Source organism: Corvus hawaiiensis, chromosome 2 (genome assembly GCF_020740725.1).
Source record: "Corvus hawaiiensis isolate bCorHaw1 chromosome 2, bCorHaw1.pri.cur, whole genome shotgun sequence".
Lineage (NCBI taxonomy): Eukaryota > Metazoa > Chordata > Aves > Passeriformes > Corvidae > Corvus > Corvus hawaiiensis.
The window spans coordinates 41,259,106-41,274,953 of NC_063214.1; the positions used below are offsets into that span (position 1 = coordinate 41,259,106).

The following is a 15,848-nucleotide window of genomic DNA, read 5'->3' on the forward strand; positions in this document are numbered from 1 at the left end:
CAAATTTAATAAGCACCTCAATTTGTATTGCTTTCTATTTATAATACTGCAAGCACCTGCTGCTGCTGAGATCTAAGCACATATCTATCTATCTTACTCTGTATAGACTGATTTGGATTAATCTTAATACTTTCATATTTTAAAGCAATTTCAAGAAACATTGCTTCAAGCTGCTGGATGGATTGGTTATGGGTTTTCTTCTCTTTGGGGTGTTGCTTTTTTGTTAGGTTTGGGGTTTTTTTTTTTTTCCTTTAGTGTTTTGTTGGGGGTTTTTTTGTTCATATCGTGGTACAGTTAGTTCTCCCTTACCCCCTATTTTTATTAAGATACTGCTGACCAGCTCTTAAAAATACAACTCATTTTGCTCCCTTGTTTAAACCATCCACATTTGATATGTGTATTATTATTATATATTTTATATATATATAATTTTACTAGAGTATGCAGTAGATCCCTCTTGTCACTTCAACAGCAGGCACTCAACAATCCAACCAAGCTGCTCCTGGAACCCCAACAGCGGAAGTCAACTCAGCACAGGGGCTCATGGATGGCTTTGGGAGCTGTGCATGTGCAGGGAATGGGTGCTTAAAGGTTCCTGCCATGATCCAGTACACGTAGGGTTTGAATCACGTATTATTTGACCTTCTCTCAAAAGAGGGATATATTTGTTTTTAATCTTATCCAAGTGCTTGCAAACACCAAGTGACAGCTAAGGCTACACAGTACAGAAGTTAAGTCCTACATCTGACCTTTCAGAAGGGCTGAGGAATCATGTCCTTAGGCATCTCTTCAGAGACTATCTTCCACAGCTTACAGACAGAATATTAATGGCTGCACCCTGGGCTGGGGACATCCTGGTATCCACAACATCAACACTGACCACTCTTGCTGTTATTTCATTTGACAAGATGACAGATAGGAAGTTTAATGCAGTGGGGGGAAAGGAAGAAAAATGTTATGATGCAGTACAAGTAGGTGAGCAAGATAATGAAGCCCAGACAGAAAGTGCAGGAGAGCCCCCTTAGTGCACAAGAAAAGAAACAAAATGAAAAGAAAGACAAACCAGCACACAGAAGAAAAGCTGCATGGAAGTAAAATAAAGACTGAAAGAAGTGAATGGAAGAGTCCATCCATCACAGAAGACAGACATCAGTGATGGGTCTCACCTCTGCACTGTGTGTCTTTGCTTTTAGTGGCTGACAGCTGAGGTTTGTATTTCTCATCCATCTCCTGCCTATGTATTAAGGTGTGATGGAGCAGCCTCCTCCACAACCGGTCAGGAGACCTCATGGAAGACTTCACAGGACACTCTGTGGACAATTTAATCTCAAGAGTGACTCTCATTCCCATAAACTCCTACTCCAGAGGGGCTGTGCTATTTGCCTCCCTGCAGTATTTAATACAGGCTTTATAAGGTAGGATTTTAAGTATTCCCATTAAAAACATGCCTCTTTCTCAACAAAAGAGTCTCTGGTTGCTGTTTTTATTCACCCCAATCATGGCAAGATTGCTGTTAACTTCATGACAAAAGCATGCTCATGAATGTGTAAAACAAAGTTTTCAAAACTGTTTTTAACTGCATTTGTTGGAAAATTAAGCAAATGGAAAGGCTCAGAGAGAGGAAAACATCATTGTAAGATAATCAGTAGTATGCCCTCCTTTTACTTATCAACAACAAAAGCCAATGCAGACATTATCTTGGGAATCCATGGATTTTTAAATTTTCTATTAACATGAGAAGATACAGATTTCCTCAGAATATAAATGAGGCACAGGGAGACCGTGGATGTCATTTATAAAGAGGAGATGCCATGTATCCTTCAGCCTCTGGCTGTGGCTTCCAAATTAGTGTCCCAAAACATCTGTAACCTTCATGTGTTCTCATCTTCTTCCACAATTACTTCTTATCATGTGGGGAGGTCTTGAACTTTTGCAACAGCTATACTGAGTAATCAGCTATAAACAGACATGCTATTGATACTCCAAGCCAACAGCTAATCATGATTTCTAGTCTTTCAAGTGAATAGGACAACTTAAAATGGCAAATATTGCTCTATCTACTCATCCATAAATTAGGAGTGACAATAGCAGATTATTACTCATTCACTCAGAGCATTTGTTTGGCCCTGAGAGAACTGGCTTTATTCCAAGAGCTGGCAAACATTGGTTAATATACATGTAAATGTTTTATTTCTCTTGGAGTAGGCAATTTCACAAAATGAAATACCAAATTAAAGATGACCTCAGTTCTTCTGCTGATGTCTGTCTTGGATGCAGTGCTGCTGGAAGCCTTTGCAAGCTTTTTCACACCAAGTCAACAGGGAAAAAGACACCTTTTCTTTTCAAAGTGAGACAATTTCACTGTGGAAACATGAAAGCTTTTATATAAATATTAATCACCACATTTGTCCTGAAGTTAAGTGGATGGAGACTGGCTTACATAAGGTTGCAGTACTGACTTGAAAATAGTGAGTGAGATGTACTGAAATGGTTCTGCAAATACTGCTCCAAACAAGAACTGTGGTGCAAGAAGTAGATTAGCAACCCCAATATTTAATCTGAGAGTACTATAAAATAGCACTTCACTCCTGAGAGTGAAGAAGGGGAATTTTGTCCTTTGAATTTCTGGTTTAAGTGTAAAGAAAAGGAAAATGCTTATTTCCTTCAAAACTGCAACTAATTTGAACTGGGAAGAAAAGAGGAGACTAAGAAAAGGAATGGAGGTTCAACACAGAGGGGGAAATAAACTAAGTATCTGAGCAGAAAACCAGGCAGTGGTTTAACAGAGCCTCTTACTAGCCTGTCCAAAACCTAAATATTCTAAATAACACCAAGCGTACTGTACCCATACTCCTGAGCATGGGTCTCCAAAACCCAAGAGAATCAACAAGCACATTCTGTGCACTTTGAGGTGAAGACAATATACACCACCTCCAGCAGGACTCCGAGAACCATCTTTTTCCTAAAAGGCCTGGAGGTATTAGATCTACTTACTCCTCCTATGATACAGGCCATCAGCCATTGCTTACCCCTCTTTCCCACAGACAAGTGAGATTTCTTTTCACAAATTAACCAAGACTTGAAACTAGAACTACAAACACAAAGCAGATTTGTGAGAAGGGGAAGAGAGAAGCATCCTCTTATCTACTGTGCTGTACCATATGTATCACCTCACTTTCCTTGAGGGCACACTGAAGTTTCAACCAGCTGGGGACGCTAAAAACAGTTCAAGATTGTTCATAAACCTAAACAGAAATTACCGAATATTAATATATTTCACAACAGCAAGTTTAGAATGAAATACAAAATAAGGTACAAAGCTGAGATCACAGTAACTTGATGGAACCCACTTGATGGAAGCAAAGAGCATACAACAATTAAGAAACTCCCAACCATCAAGACAGCTGCAGTCTAAATTCACCTCCTTTGAGTGAAAGGAAAAGATAGAAGATGAACAAACACTGATGGGGAGCAACTACCAACAGATAACACTTTCAAAAGATTCAGGACTATACTTATGTGGCAAGAGCTGATGGAAAGTGGTTTGGCAGCTCATCTCGATTGCTACTGCGGTGCTCCACAGGTTTCAGCCAGGTCTCTCCATGGACATGGTAGGGATAGGGAAGGGACATCAGATCTGTATTTTATGGAGATAAATACATCAAAAACTGCTGACATTAGAATTGCACTTCCTCACACTCTGCTTTTTAACAGGAAAACAATTAAGATTTTACAGGCTATTACATTAACTACAGCTACTTTTGAAATATTTTTCATTATTTCTTCCCAAAATGATATTTCTTTTTCTTTTCACCTATAGAAAACTACTGCTGGAGCAAGCACACTAACTAGTACTTGACATTACTTTGCTTTGAAACTTGAACCTAATGCTGCACTTTTCCATGCTGCTTTCACACAAAGCACTCTCCCCCCTCTTGTTTGCTACCGCTTACATGACACCTGCAGATCTCACAGGGAAACCTGCTGGAACAAAGGGCAACACAACAGAACGCAACAGTGCCAGCTTCAGCTCTGAAAAGGATTTTAAAATTTATTACAGGGTCTCACTTGGCCAGTCAGTGTTCTACGTGGCTGAAATGAATACACAAGTCAGGTGGAACTGCAAGAAAGGCGCCTCTATAAAAGGCGACAGCACTATTACCAGATAAGCCACCAGTTAGACATCACTGATTACCACACTGGACAGAGATTTTAACTCACCTAGAGAGCAGACAGCTAATCGGATTTCTTAATGGGCTTCACTCAGTTTCACTGGGGCTGATGCATGCTGCATACAGGATTTGGAATGAGATTTTCCCTGAATAGCACATAACTGCTCTGCTACAGCATTCTGTTATCATCTTGGCTTATGCTTATATAAAATACCAGATGGAAGTTACATGAACAGTCATTAAGAGGTTAATCATTAAATTCAAGCTATGCCTGGGCAGCAACAAAGCTGACCTCTTGAATAAATTGAGCTTGGATAAAGGTTACATTGATTTTCCTAAAGAGGTTTCATTACTTAACTCTAGATTTGTGATTTCTTTTGAGAGTAGGAAGTTAAGAGCTAATCCAAATTTACTATTTATTTTCTACCAAAGAGAAACCAGCCCATTTAAAATGCAGACAATATGATAGATCTCCCTCCTTTTCATTGTTCTCTCTGAGAGAAACTCAACTTCATACGACTTCAAACCTCAGGGAAGAGGGGAGGAACCCACAAAAAAAAAACCCCAAACCCTAAAAACCTTTAAAAAAAACCCATTTCATCTTTATTTTACAAGCTTTTCCTCCAGCACTGAAAATCCAATGTGTATTTTCTCCCAACTACTTTTACCCCTGTATTGTTCTTAACACTTTCCTAGAAAGGATGGATTTTTAGCACCCAAGAGAAAAGCTTTAATTTGATGAAAGGATGGGGGACTGTTTGGAGCCCAGAGTCAGTAAAAAAGGCATGAAGTAAACATTTGGATATGCTACAGGATCCTGAGTCTTTCTGCTATATTTTCTCCTTTCCAACTCTGATCTTCCTGTTTTTGTTTTTAAACAGGTATCAGAATCAACCAGGTGACAAGCTATACCATTAAATTGAAGAGTTTCCTCTTCACCTCCTTGAAGTATGATAAAGATCATCCATAAAAAAAGTGATCTGAGTTCCCCATTTCCCACAGGTATGCTAAAATATGTACTCAACCATGGCAGTTATGTCCATGGCAAATGGAGCGTGTTATGGACTTGAGGTTTCCTAACTTTCTGAAATCACTGTTTTGACATACATCTTTGGGAATGAGAAACTTACTTAAATCTAAGAAAAATATCTAGGAAAAAGCAAGGAAGAGACAAAGTTATTCAGAAAATAAAAAATACGCAACCCCCCCCCAAATACACATCTTTTACAAGGGGCAATTTCTTACTCTCCAGTTTTGAGAGCTCTGCCTCTTTCATACTTAGCAAAGGCTTCCCAAAGCAGGCATCACTGATTGCATTCCTTTGGAACTTACGTAAATGACGTTGAAATAAGAAGTGGAAAGCCAAAAAAGGATATTAAATCACAGGATATATACATCCCAGACCCTTGTATGTATCTCTTCCAAGAGAGGAATAACAAGAAAAAATGGACATGAAAAAGAAATAACAGTAGACAAGAATGGGGAACATGAAAGGCTTTTTGCTTTAGGTCCCTCATGTCTTAAGAATTTATTAAAAGATGATGTTAGAGCACCTGAATTTCAGCGAATTGCTTCTGAGATGGCTCCTGTTGCCACAGCTTTTGCTGGAATATTTCACTCTGGCTGTCAGCCAAATCTTTGCTATGCTGATGCCAAATAAACGATACCAATTTCAACGACAGATGCTGTTGTGTTGACACATAATTGATACATTTATATTCAGGGCTCCCTGAAACACTTTATTCACAAGAAATACAACTGACAGCAGAATTCAAAGGGACTTGCACATAGCTGGTGCCACTACACTGCTGGTATTGTGAGACTGGACGAAGAGATTGCCAACTGTCTGGGGTGATCAGGAACAGTGAAGACCAAAAATTTTCCAGGGCAAAGGAAAATATGGAGAGATACAGCCCAGCAGTAAAAGTTAATTTGCTCAGCCAGAAACCTACATGCCCAGAGAAACAGGAAACCTGTAAGTTTTCAACACAAGTCACATATCCCTTTCCTGCAGAGCTTCTAACTGCATAGGAGATTGAAGTCAGAGAAACAACACAGCATTGAATAACAAATATGTCCATAATCTCCTTTTCTCTTTGACTTCCTTGGTTTCCTAGGCAGGAAACAGATTAGCAACTGTTAAAAATATATTTACCAAAGGTATGTTCCAAAGAAAACCGATCCTTGCATGTTGTCTGCACTTTCCTGCAGACAACTTGAAATAAACTTTCATAAATCGCATTTATTTTGGAAGCCACTACATCCCTCCTCAAGCTAAACACACCTTTGCATCCATTTTAAAGGATTAAATGCTGACAGGAAAAAAATGCTGATGACATTACAATACATGCCTACAACCTGATTTTATTTGGTTTTGGTAACGGAGCATTGTATTATTTTCACACAATGAATAAAAACATGGCTGGAAATATTCAGCAAAAGGTTTGTACCCACTCATTTCACAAGGAAAAAAAAAAAACAACCCAGCAACAAATAAAATTTGGCATAAAGTACAAGAGCAAATAAATGCCATGTGGCAAAGTTTGCAGCCATTTATCCAGATGGTATATGCTGTTCAGCAAAGATGCAATGTGGTATATTCTGCCATGATGCTTCTTTTTAATTAAAATAAGGTTAAGCTTAAGAATACTTTTGAATTGCATTATATGGGGATTATCAAATACATTTGAAGTTTGCATATGAACGGGTTTCACTAACTGGAAACCCCTAGAAAATGTGTTTTGTTGACTGTTTCGTAAATTGTATTTTAGAACACTGATCACAGCCCAGAAAGCTTCTGCAGTGTGAGTTCTGCTGCTTGTGAGGCCTTATCCAGGTCTCAAATATTGTCTGTACTTCTCTACCAGTACCACAGGAAAGACTTTTTCCTCCAGTCAACTCTTTTCTTTCCACTGCATGAAAAAGGGACTGATGTTAATTCTTCAGACTTTGCACACTGCAGCTCTTTCCTTTAATTCTTCCTCTCCTGTGCTTCTAAGGGTTGCTAAGGGCAAAACTGTCACAAGACCTCTCTTCACACTGAATTTCTCCTTCAGGAGTGCCCAGCACAGAGAATACAGATAAAGTTACAGAGGGGAAAAATGCATTTATCATCAAAGCTCCTATCTCTCAACCCCCCAAATTTTCCAGTTAGTTCAGCAACACAGAATATATAAAATATCCAGGTTTATATCCTTGCAAAAGCACAAAGTGCTTGAAAAGTTCAAGGAAGTGCATCAAGTAGAAAACCATTTTGGGGCCAGGGTTTTGGGTTTTTTTAAACTGTTCCGCAAGGCATTGGAAAAAAAAAAACAACCAAGAACAATTTTTGCCAAAACACATCCAGAAGTAAAAAAGCTTAGCAGCAACTGCACAGGTACCTTCTTCCAAAAACTCCCAAAACACCTCAAAACAACCAACTAAAAAAAAAACTAAACAAAACAAAAACAAAACAAAAAAACCACCACAGAACAAAAAGTTTTAAAAGCCCACCCCAAAGAAATCACATCCCTCCCCAAACCACACAGAAATTTTTGTCAGTCACAAAGGACAGCTGGGACTAACCACCCACTGGCATTTGGGCATTTCAGGAACATATAGAGAGAATCATAAAATGGTTTGGGTTGGAAGGGACCTTAAAGATCATCTTTTTCCAAAGAGAACATGAAAAAAACAGCTAAGCCAGTTGTCAGCAGCTTTGATTTACCAGAACCAGGCATGGGGTATGACAGGGTGCTATACCACAAGCAGACCCAATTCTCCTCACTCCTGTTCAGAGGGGATCAGATGCAAAGCAGCTCCAGATGCTGTGCCTAAGCTAAAGAAGGCCAGTCTCTCAGCCCTGCATTTTACACTGAGCACAGCACGGAAATAACAAAGCTCAAAGGCTTACACAGAAGATCCTGCTCCTGTCTTATTACTTGGAAGGGTGTGCAGAGAAGTGTAGGTCAGTCTGCAAGGCATTGTGCAGCTACACCCTCTGTGTGTTAGGAGGGGTGTAATCAGTTCAGGAGGAGATCAATGCTAAGACGCACAAACCAAGTCGAATATTTCTACTTGTTACTGCATATGCTCCAAAATTTATTCCTACAGCTCTTTTGGGGTGTTTGAAAACTCATACTAAAGTCTTAAAAAAACCCCAAACCATCATATTCAATAGTAATAACCCATCCTGTAATTAACAAAGGCAAGAGTTTTAAAAGTCAAATGGATTCTCACTCCTACTATTGGCTTCTGCATTTTGTTCTGTTTGGACACAGAACATAAAGGTTTCACTGTCTCCCAACTCAGGAAGGCAGTGCTATAGCTGGAAGACATGGGAAAAAAACAATAAAATGATTGTATACAAATATTTCTGTTTCTCTTCCTCAATTTATAATGCGATTTAAAAGAAAAGCAGAAGTGTTTTTGGTGGAGATTAGTGTACAATGAGTTTAACATGCTAAATAAATTATCAGCAGAAAAAACTAAGTCATCCTCAACTTTTAGAAGTGTAAAAGACTTCGCAATAGTTCAGGCAATCAGATTTTAGATCAAATCTTACTTTTACAGACACCATTTCCTGTACTCTGAAGTATTTACCTTACCACTGTGGGAAAGACTTAAACAATTGAGGGAAACTGTTTGCTCTGCCGACTGAAATAATAATTCAGCAGCAAGAACCAACATCAAGACTTTTGAGTAACAGTATCAAACCCTAACATTAAGGCAAAAAAGTTGACATGCAGCCCTTTCCTCTATGCTAAAGTACTTCATCACAAGCAACTCTAAGACTCCAAGCCTTCAAACATACTTCTCAAGTTATAACAGTATAAATACAAGCCTCTCCTGTAACAATTATGAATTCAGAAAACTTGAGTTTTTCTGATGCTATGCAGCACTAACACCTAAACCTCACGAGCCACTTCAGACACATTTATCCTGCAGTTTTTGTGCTAAACTATGCTAGAGTTTAACTGCGTGTTTTTCCATTCAAAGAAGGCTGTGAAGGTTGAGTTGATGGCAAGACCCAGCACAGTAAGTGAATAGGTCTTTAAGCAGACTTAAATTTGTAAAAACAACCAACCACAGGTGAATTTCCTGAGCCTTTTTGTGGCATGACTGCAGGCTCAGAGTCGTATTTTATACTGGCACCAGTAAGTCTAATAAAAGACTCTGGGATCTTGTATCTTCTTTGTATCATGACAGCCATGTATCTGATCTGTGTTTGAGGGTGCACTTTTATAACTAAAAACTCCGACCTGCAGCTTCCTTCTTTTTGTTACTTTTCTAGCTGGGTGTCAAAGTCAAGTAAAAGATCTATCCTGATGCAATGATGCTTCTGGCACCTAATTACCAGTAAAGAGCCATGCTAAGAACAAACATTTGAGAGGCAAAGCGCTACAGAGAGTTTTAATAACAAATTTATGTAACACACCTCCCCTCCAGGCCTGACAATAAGCACTGTACCATGGTCAGAGAACTCCTTTCCAAATATACAAGCAAAGCCAAGGTGCCAAACCAAAGTGACATTGGGTGAAAAAGCAGCAAGACGAATTTATAAACCAAAAGCAGTCTAAGAAGGAGATGGGAGGAGACACCCTGAGGTCTGGTACATCCAAACCATGATTATCCTCTAGCATGATACAAAGCCCAAAATCAACATGACCTGAACACAAAGGTTTTATTCTTAGCAACTAGTAAGGCTTGAGGAGCCTTATTAGAGACCCTTCTCAAAAGAGCCTATCTGAGGGCAGATGGTACTTTGAGTGTTAAAGCCTACCCAGCCACCTCCTCTCATTTAAGTTTTTTTCCCCAAGTTTACCATCATGCAACCACAGCTCTTCAACTCTTTAACTGTAGTATGTCTTTATTCTTCATAAACTTTTTTAGACTAGTCTATGGAAAAAAAAAATCAAAAATCACAGCAGTACCAAGGCAGAACAGTCACAATCAAACTGGATTGGGTTTGTTACTGCCAGAGTTTAAGGGGCACCCACCTAAGTAAACATAAGGACACATCATTCTGCACTCCCCCTCACCACACCAGCTCATTTCAGCCTGAAAAAGTCATTTGTGCCTGCAGCAGGGCAGGCCACATTTCTACTCTTCATGTGACAAAGACACAAACAGTGGTTTAGGCAGAAGCAGCTTTTGCACTGATGCTGCTCTTTATTTTCCACTCTTTTTCTGAAATACAGAGACAATTTCTGAGCAAAGCCTTTCGGGAAAGAGCTTTACTCAAAATCACTAGTCCTCTGTCTAGCACAATAAGAGGAGAGAATGCAAATTAGTTTTAATAAAAGCAGCTGGCAATCAATAAGAAAGAGCTGGTCTCTAAGAGTGAAACTGATTCCTCTAAGGATAAGAGTTAAAAGTAGAAAAATGTAAGGAAATGAATAAAGGAAGAATAAATGTAAACAAGGTGGTACACAGGAGAAAAATCTAACAATACAATTAAAAAAAAAATCAGACAAACTGACAAAGACTAGCTGGGGGTAAACAGGAAAGAAAAATACCAGTGCAAAGAGAAGGATCACGAGAAAAAGTCTAATGGAAAACATGTGCAATCCAAACAAGATAAAATAAAAATCATGAAAGGGATCAGGTAAGAGGTTAGCTGGCACTAAGGCTTAGGGCACCAGTCACGAGTTCACATTCTAGCCGGGTTTGCAGGCTTTGGTAAGTCCAATAATGAGTTCTGCTTCCACTGCTTCCACGCATCTGGCCATTTCACAAAACCTTCTAAACCTGTCTCCTCTGACCTTCTGCCATAATACACGAAGTCAATACCCACCTGAGCAGATCAGAACCCACCCACTCTGCATGCAATCAGACTCCTCTGCTGCGTCCCTTTACCTTCAGGTCCACAAGCACCTGCAGAGGACTGGGAAAAGCCCAGCATTATAGTTACTACCTAATTTAAAAAAAAAAAAAAAATTCAAACTCTCAAGATTGACACTTTCACTGAATTTCCATACTATTGTGTCTCATTTTTATAAGTCAATTAGAGAATGCATTATGGTCACAGAAGCAGCTGTTACAGACAGGGGAAAACACAGGTGTGGCACTGTCAGCAACCTCCACTCGAGAAACCTAACAATCAAGTTCCTTGCATACTGCAAAAGTCAGTGTCACAAATCACTTACCCTCTATCTTCCACCTACAAATCCAGCTCCAGTTGCTGGTTTTATCAACATCTCCCACCGAACCTTGGCTAACGTGGAAGTAAGGTCCCTATCTTGCACATGGCCTTTCATGCAGTGTATGAGTAAACAAGAAAGCACGCAGGTACTTAGCAGCTTTTTATTCCTAAAGATCTCACCACAAAACTACACAATGTAACTCCTCTGGCCCCAAGAATGCAGCCCCCATCAATGAAGTAGCTACTTAAATAGTACACATGAATTTTAAAAAGTGGCGTTCCCTACACTCACCGGAAACTGCAGTGGCAAGATCACTGCACACGATTTCATTTACATTAAGTTTTGACCAGCATACTGATGGACTAGAAAAATAAGCCCTCTGACAAGTCGCTAATATACTTAACATTATGCTTGTACTTTCAGAACTTTAATGCAAAATAATTTGTTTGGGGCATGCTCTACCTTTTGAGAAATTCTACAAGATTTCTAATGACAATGTGGTCAGGAACTTTTAGGTACATAGAAACCCAAAAGCTCACACTTTTAAGAGAGCAGGAATTAACTAACTTCCTTGCACCTAAAGTGGGTATACAATACAACAAACAAAGAAGGATAAAGAAGACCAAAAAACCCCCCCTGAAACTAAACTAGTGATAGGGCAAAAGACAACAGAGAGAATATTACCACACATTCTCATCCCCTCAAGATATACATGTGCTGAAAGGGTTCACAAATATCTCATCTCTGGTTGCTTCCCCCATGCAATATACAAAGCCTGGTTCCTCTATTACCTACAGAAATTATTTTATGCTTTGTCTTAACAAGTAAAAATATCTCTCAAAAAACCCAAACAACCAGAAAAAAAAAAAGGCTGGGGGAGGAGGTCTGCACTGTTGCAGGATTTTACATCTACAACTACATGGCCTGTAGCTACTGCTAAGACACTTACAGCATTTTAACAGCACATTTCCCTAAGGTAGGTGGCGAGCAGTTAAGACCTTTACATACTGAAAGAGATGCCTTTCCATACTAGCATGGCCTATCAGCCACAAACAGGATTAAGAGCTCAGCAAATCCTCTCACAGGCCACATCTGCAAACATAACTCTTTCCCATAATGAGCAGAAAGGAAGGTAAGTTCTCAGGTTTATGCAACACTTACAGGGAAGCTGTTACTGCTATAATTAAAAAATGAAAAAAAAAACCAACCAACAAAAACAAACCAAAACAAACCAAAAAAGAAGCAACACAAAACAACATCATGAAGACCTCAGGATCCTTCACTTGTAAAAAACAATCTCACGTGGTTACAGAACTTGTGGTCTTACAGGCCTGCCGTTGCTCTGGTGGCCCTGTACAGCCATCAGCCCTGGGGATCTCCAGAGAAGACAACAGGCAAGATCTCTTTGCAGGACAATTTCTCCAAGCATGACAGCATTTCCATAATGAGTCAAAAACCAGAGAAATCTATATTGACATGCAACACAAATTGCTACTGCATGTCATGGACATCAGTCCACCCAGAGATGCTTCTTGCAGTGCATGATTAGTATGGAGACAGAGATCGTCTTATTCTGAGGCAGCTGGACCTGAATGAGTTGCTAGATCCATTCTCAAAGGGCTCAGATGGCTTTGTGAGCAGCTGGAGCACAGCTGTAGCAGTGAAAGCATAGCCCAGCCCAATTCAGCAGAGAGAATTCATGGTTAGTTCCCTCAAACCCCGATACCACTGCAAAAGATCAATGTATCTCTCTGAGTTCAGTCCCCATGACAGCAGTGAGTGCTGCCTGCTGAATCAGGACCCATCTCCTGTGACTTCATGGAGGAGTTCTTTCACCTTCTTTTCACCACTGCTTCTGAGTGGAACACCACCAGTGGAACAAGCCTTATTGGTCTTCAAACTAACAGGAAAGGGAGAAAGATAATGGAGAAGGGAAATTTTTGAAAACTAATAAGGAAACTGCTTTACATTACTCATTGCCATTATCAAAGATATCTACCATCCAGTAAGATAGGTCATATCACCTAATCAGCATGTGTATTTCTTACATATATATATACACACAAACATTTCCATGTTTATTTAATGCATGGAAAAATGTGATTAGACTTTTTAAAAATATTGTTTTGCTAGCATACAGATCTAGCAGCGACCAGTGAACACACTGTCCACTGTCTCAGTGCTACTGCACCCACACCCCCTTCCAAAGAAGCAGCAATGAGCCAGTGATCAACTAGGAAGCATGACTGAGGGTTATCACCTCACACAGGCCCATTTCCACCCCACACTCTGGGGTAGGTACAAAGCTCAGACGGTGTTCCACAGGCAAGAGGTGTGGGTGTGCAGTCACTACTGAACATTTGATGTCTCACACAAGCCAGTCCCATCAGACCGTGAACACCAATCATATGCCAAAAAGGTGTAATGTGCGCTCAGAACTCCCTAGGAGGGCTTTCCAATGTCCACCCTGGCTACATCTGAAGCTGCCCAGCTCTGCAAATTGCTTGTCTTTATCTCTGTAAGTCTGCCAGTGCTGTTCATGCCCTTCTGTGCCACCCTGCATTTGTGGCCAACAGCTCTGCCAAAACCCTCTCGAGGAGCAGAATAGAGACCTGTGCAAGTCCAGGCTGGAAAATGCAATAAAGAAACAGGTAGTTCCTAGTTCACCCAAAATATTGGGCAGTGTTTGATAGCTGCACCTAAAATCCCTGTTGGTAGATGTCCCTTGTATGTTTCCCACAAAGCATGAGGGAAACCAGCAGGTAAAATTGCTGTGCAAGGAACAGTTCATTTATCTGACAAAAATCAGTGAAATCAACAGAGGTTGAGAACAGTCTAAAATCAGTTTTCTTCTTAGCTTCAATTTAGGAGGTCTGTATGTTATAAATAGGCCACTAAAAGGCAATTAAGAGAGAGAGGGAGAGCAAAAAGTTATTAAAAATGTACCAATGAGAAACTCATTTCACTTTTTTTCAACAGAGCATCGGGGAATTCCTGTAAGACTCTAGTTCATTTGAAGGAGGAAATTCTGAACAAAGCTAAAAATAACTGACAATCAAATTTTCAAAATTGAGAAAAACACAGAAAGCCCTAGAGGTTCGACCCAGGGTGGCACCACCCCACAGACTGATAAAAATATCATACAAATTTTAGGCAGGATAGGAACCACAGAATAGAAATGACTCTGACACGAGAACATTTAAAACATTAGACAAAATAAGAGAAAGGTTTGAACTATAACCGGTTTAGAAATACAGCAGAAAATAAATTTTTAAGGTAACCAACAATAAGGACAACCACAAAACTATGCACCGAACTCATGACAGCTCATCACAGGGACAAAACACGCACAAATAAAGGCACGGTGCTTTAAAAGACAGACGAATCCCATGTTTTTACATTCAGAACAGATCGTTTTCATTCTTTCTTGGGTCACCTTTAATGCTTTCCTGAGATTTTTTTTTTGTTCCAACAGGCTGCTTAAACATAGGTCTCGTCGTTTCCCGGCACAACTGTACTCGCGACTGGGAACCAAAACCAAGTAGATTAAAAAAAGAAAAAGCAACAACACACAAACCCCGAAAGTCTTCTGTGAGTCTTTGGAGCAGTTACTTTCCTCGCCAGCGTCTCAGCAGAGCTTCCCGGGGGCTGCCACCCAGCCCCGGCAGCGCGGTCCGGCGGCGGCTTCCGCCCGCCCGCCCGCCGCCGATCCCGGCCGGCTCCCGGCTCCCCACCCGCCCTCTGCCTTCCCAAACTTTCCGGGCTTATCCGCGGCGCCCCGGCCGCGGGACGGAGCGCTCGGAGCCCAAGTCCGCAGGAAGTTGTCCCGCCCGGGAGCCGATCCCGCAGCCCTGCGGCTCCCCCGGGACACCGCGGGCTCGCCCCGTGCCCCGTCACAGCGCTCCCCACTGCCCCCTTCCCAGAGCCTCCCGCACCCACCGGCCTCCCCCGGGACAGCGGGCGGGAGCGGGGCCGCCGCGCGCCCTTACTTGGAGTTGCGTTCTCCTGAGGGACGGGAAGGGCCGGGCAGCGGCGGGAGAGGAGCAGGGTCCGCAGCGCCGGCCGCCGGCAACTTCCCCGCTCCGCCGCCACACGTGGGGCTGAGGCGCGAGCTGCGCTCCCCGCCCGCCGCTCGCCGCCGAGGACGTGGCAGCTCCGGCCCTCCCTCCGTCCCTCCCCGGCCGCGCCGGAGGCTCCTCCCGGCCCCGCTCTGCGGAACGCGGGGCGCCCTCTGCTGCCCGCCCGGGGACCGCCGGCCCGAGCCGCGCCCGGCCCCGACGCCCCGGGGAGCCCGGCCCCGGCCCGGCCCCAACCCCGCGGGCCGGGGGCTGTGTGCGGCGCGCCCGGCCCGCTCAGGTGCCGGCCCGGCGGTCGTGTGGGGCGGGCGCGCAGGACGGGGGAGAGAGGCTGAAAAGGAGAACGCCAAAATAGGTGGGATCAGGACAGTAGTTCCTTTTTTTTTTTTTTTTTTTTTTTTTTTTTTTTTTTTTTTGCGTACCAGCAGGACGGAAGCGCCTGTTGAGTTGATCAAACTCTGCCATAATGGGCCGAA

At 41.8% G+C, this 15,848-nt stretch overlaps 2 protein-coding genes across 4 annotated transcripts in view; one reads left to right on the plus strand and one right to left on the minus strand.

The window, feature by feature from the left end:
- The window catches only part of SMCO4 (single-pass membrane protein with coiled-coil domains 4), a 29,238-nt gene extending 13,800 nt beyond the window's left edge, over nucleotides 1-15,438 (minus strand). Inside the window, exon 1 of one of the 3 annotated variants that reach the window (XM_048294541.1) lies at nucleotides 15,286-15,438. Coding sequence is in view for 1 of the 3 variants with exons in the window: in XM_048294539.1 (XP_048150496.1) it covers nucleotides 10,948-10,978 (31 nt within the window). In the remaining 2 variants the exon portion in view is untranslated. Of the gene's footprint in view, nucleotides 1-10,947; nucleotides 11,038-14,873; nucleotides 14,951-15,285 lie in introns of those variants that run through there. The other 2 variants (XM_048294540.1, XM_048294539.1) reach the window with 2 other exon arrangements.
- Nucleotides 15,439-15,631: 193 nt separating this feature from the next.
- CEP295 (centrosomal protein 295) overlaps nucleotides 15,632-15,848 on the plus strand; it is a 68,232-nt gene continuing 68,015 nt past the window's right edge. Inside the window, exon 1 of the mRNA XM_048294546.1 lies at nucleotides 15,632-15,727. The gene's annotated coding sequence lies outside the window, so the exon portion shown is untranslated. The remainder of the gene's footprint in view (nucleotides 15,728-15,848) is intronic.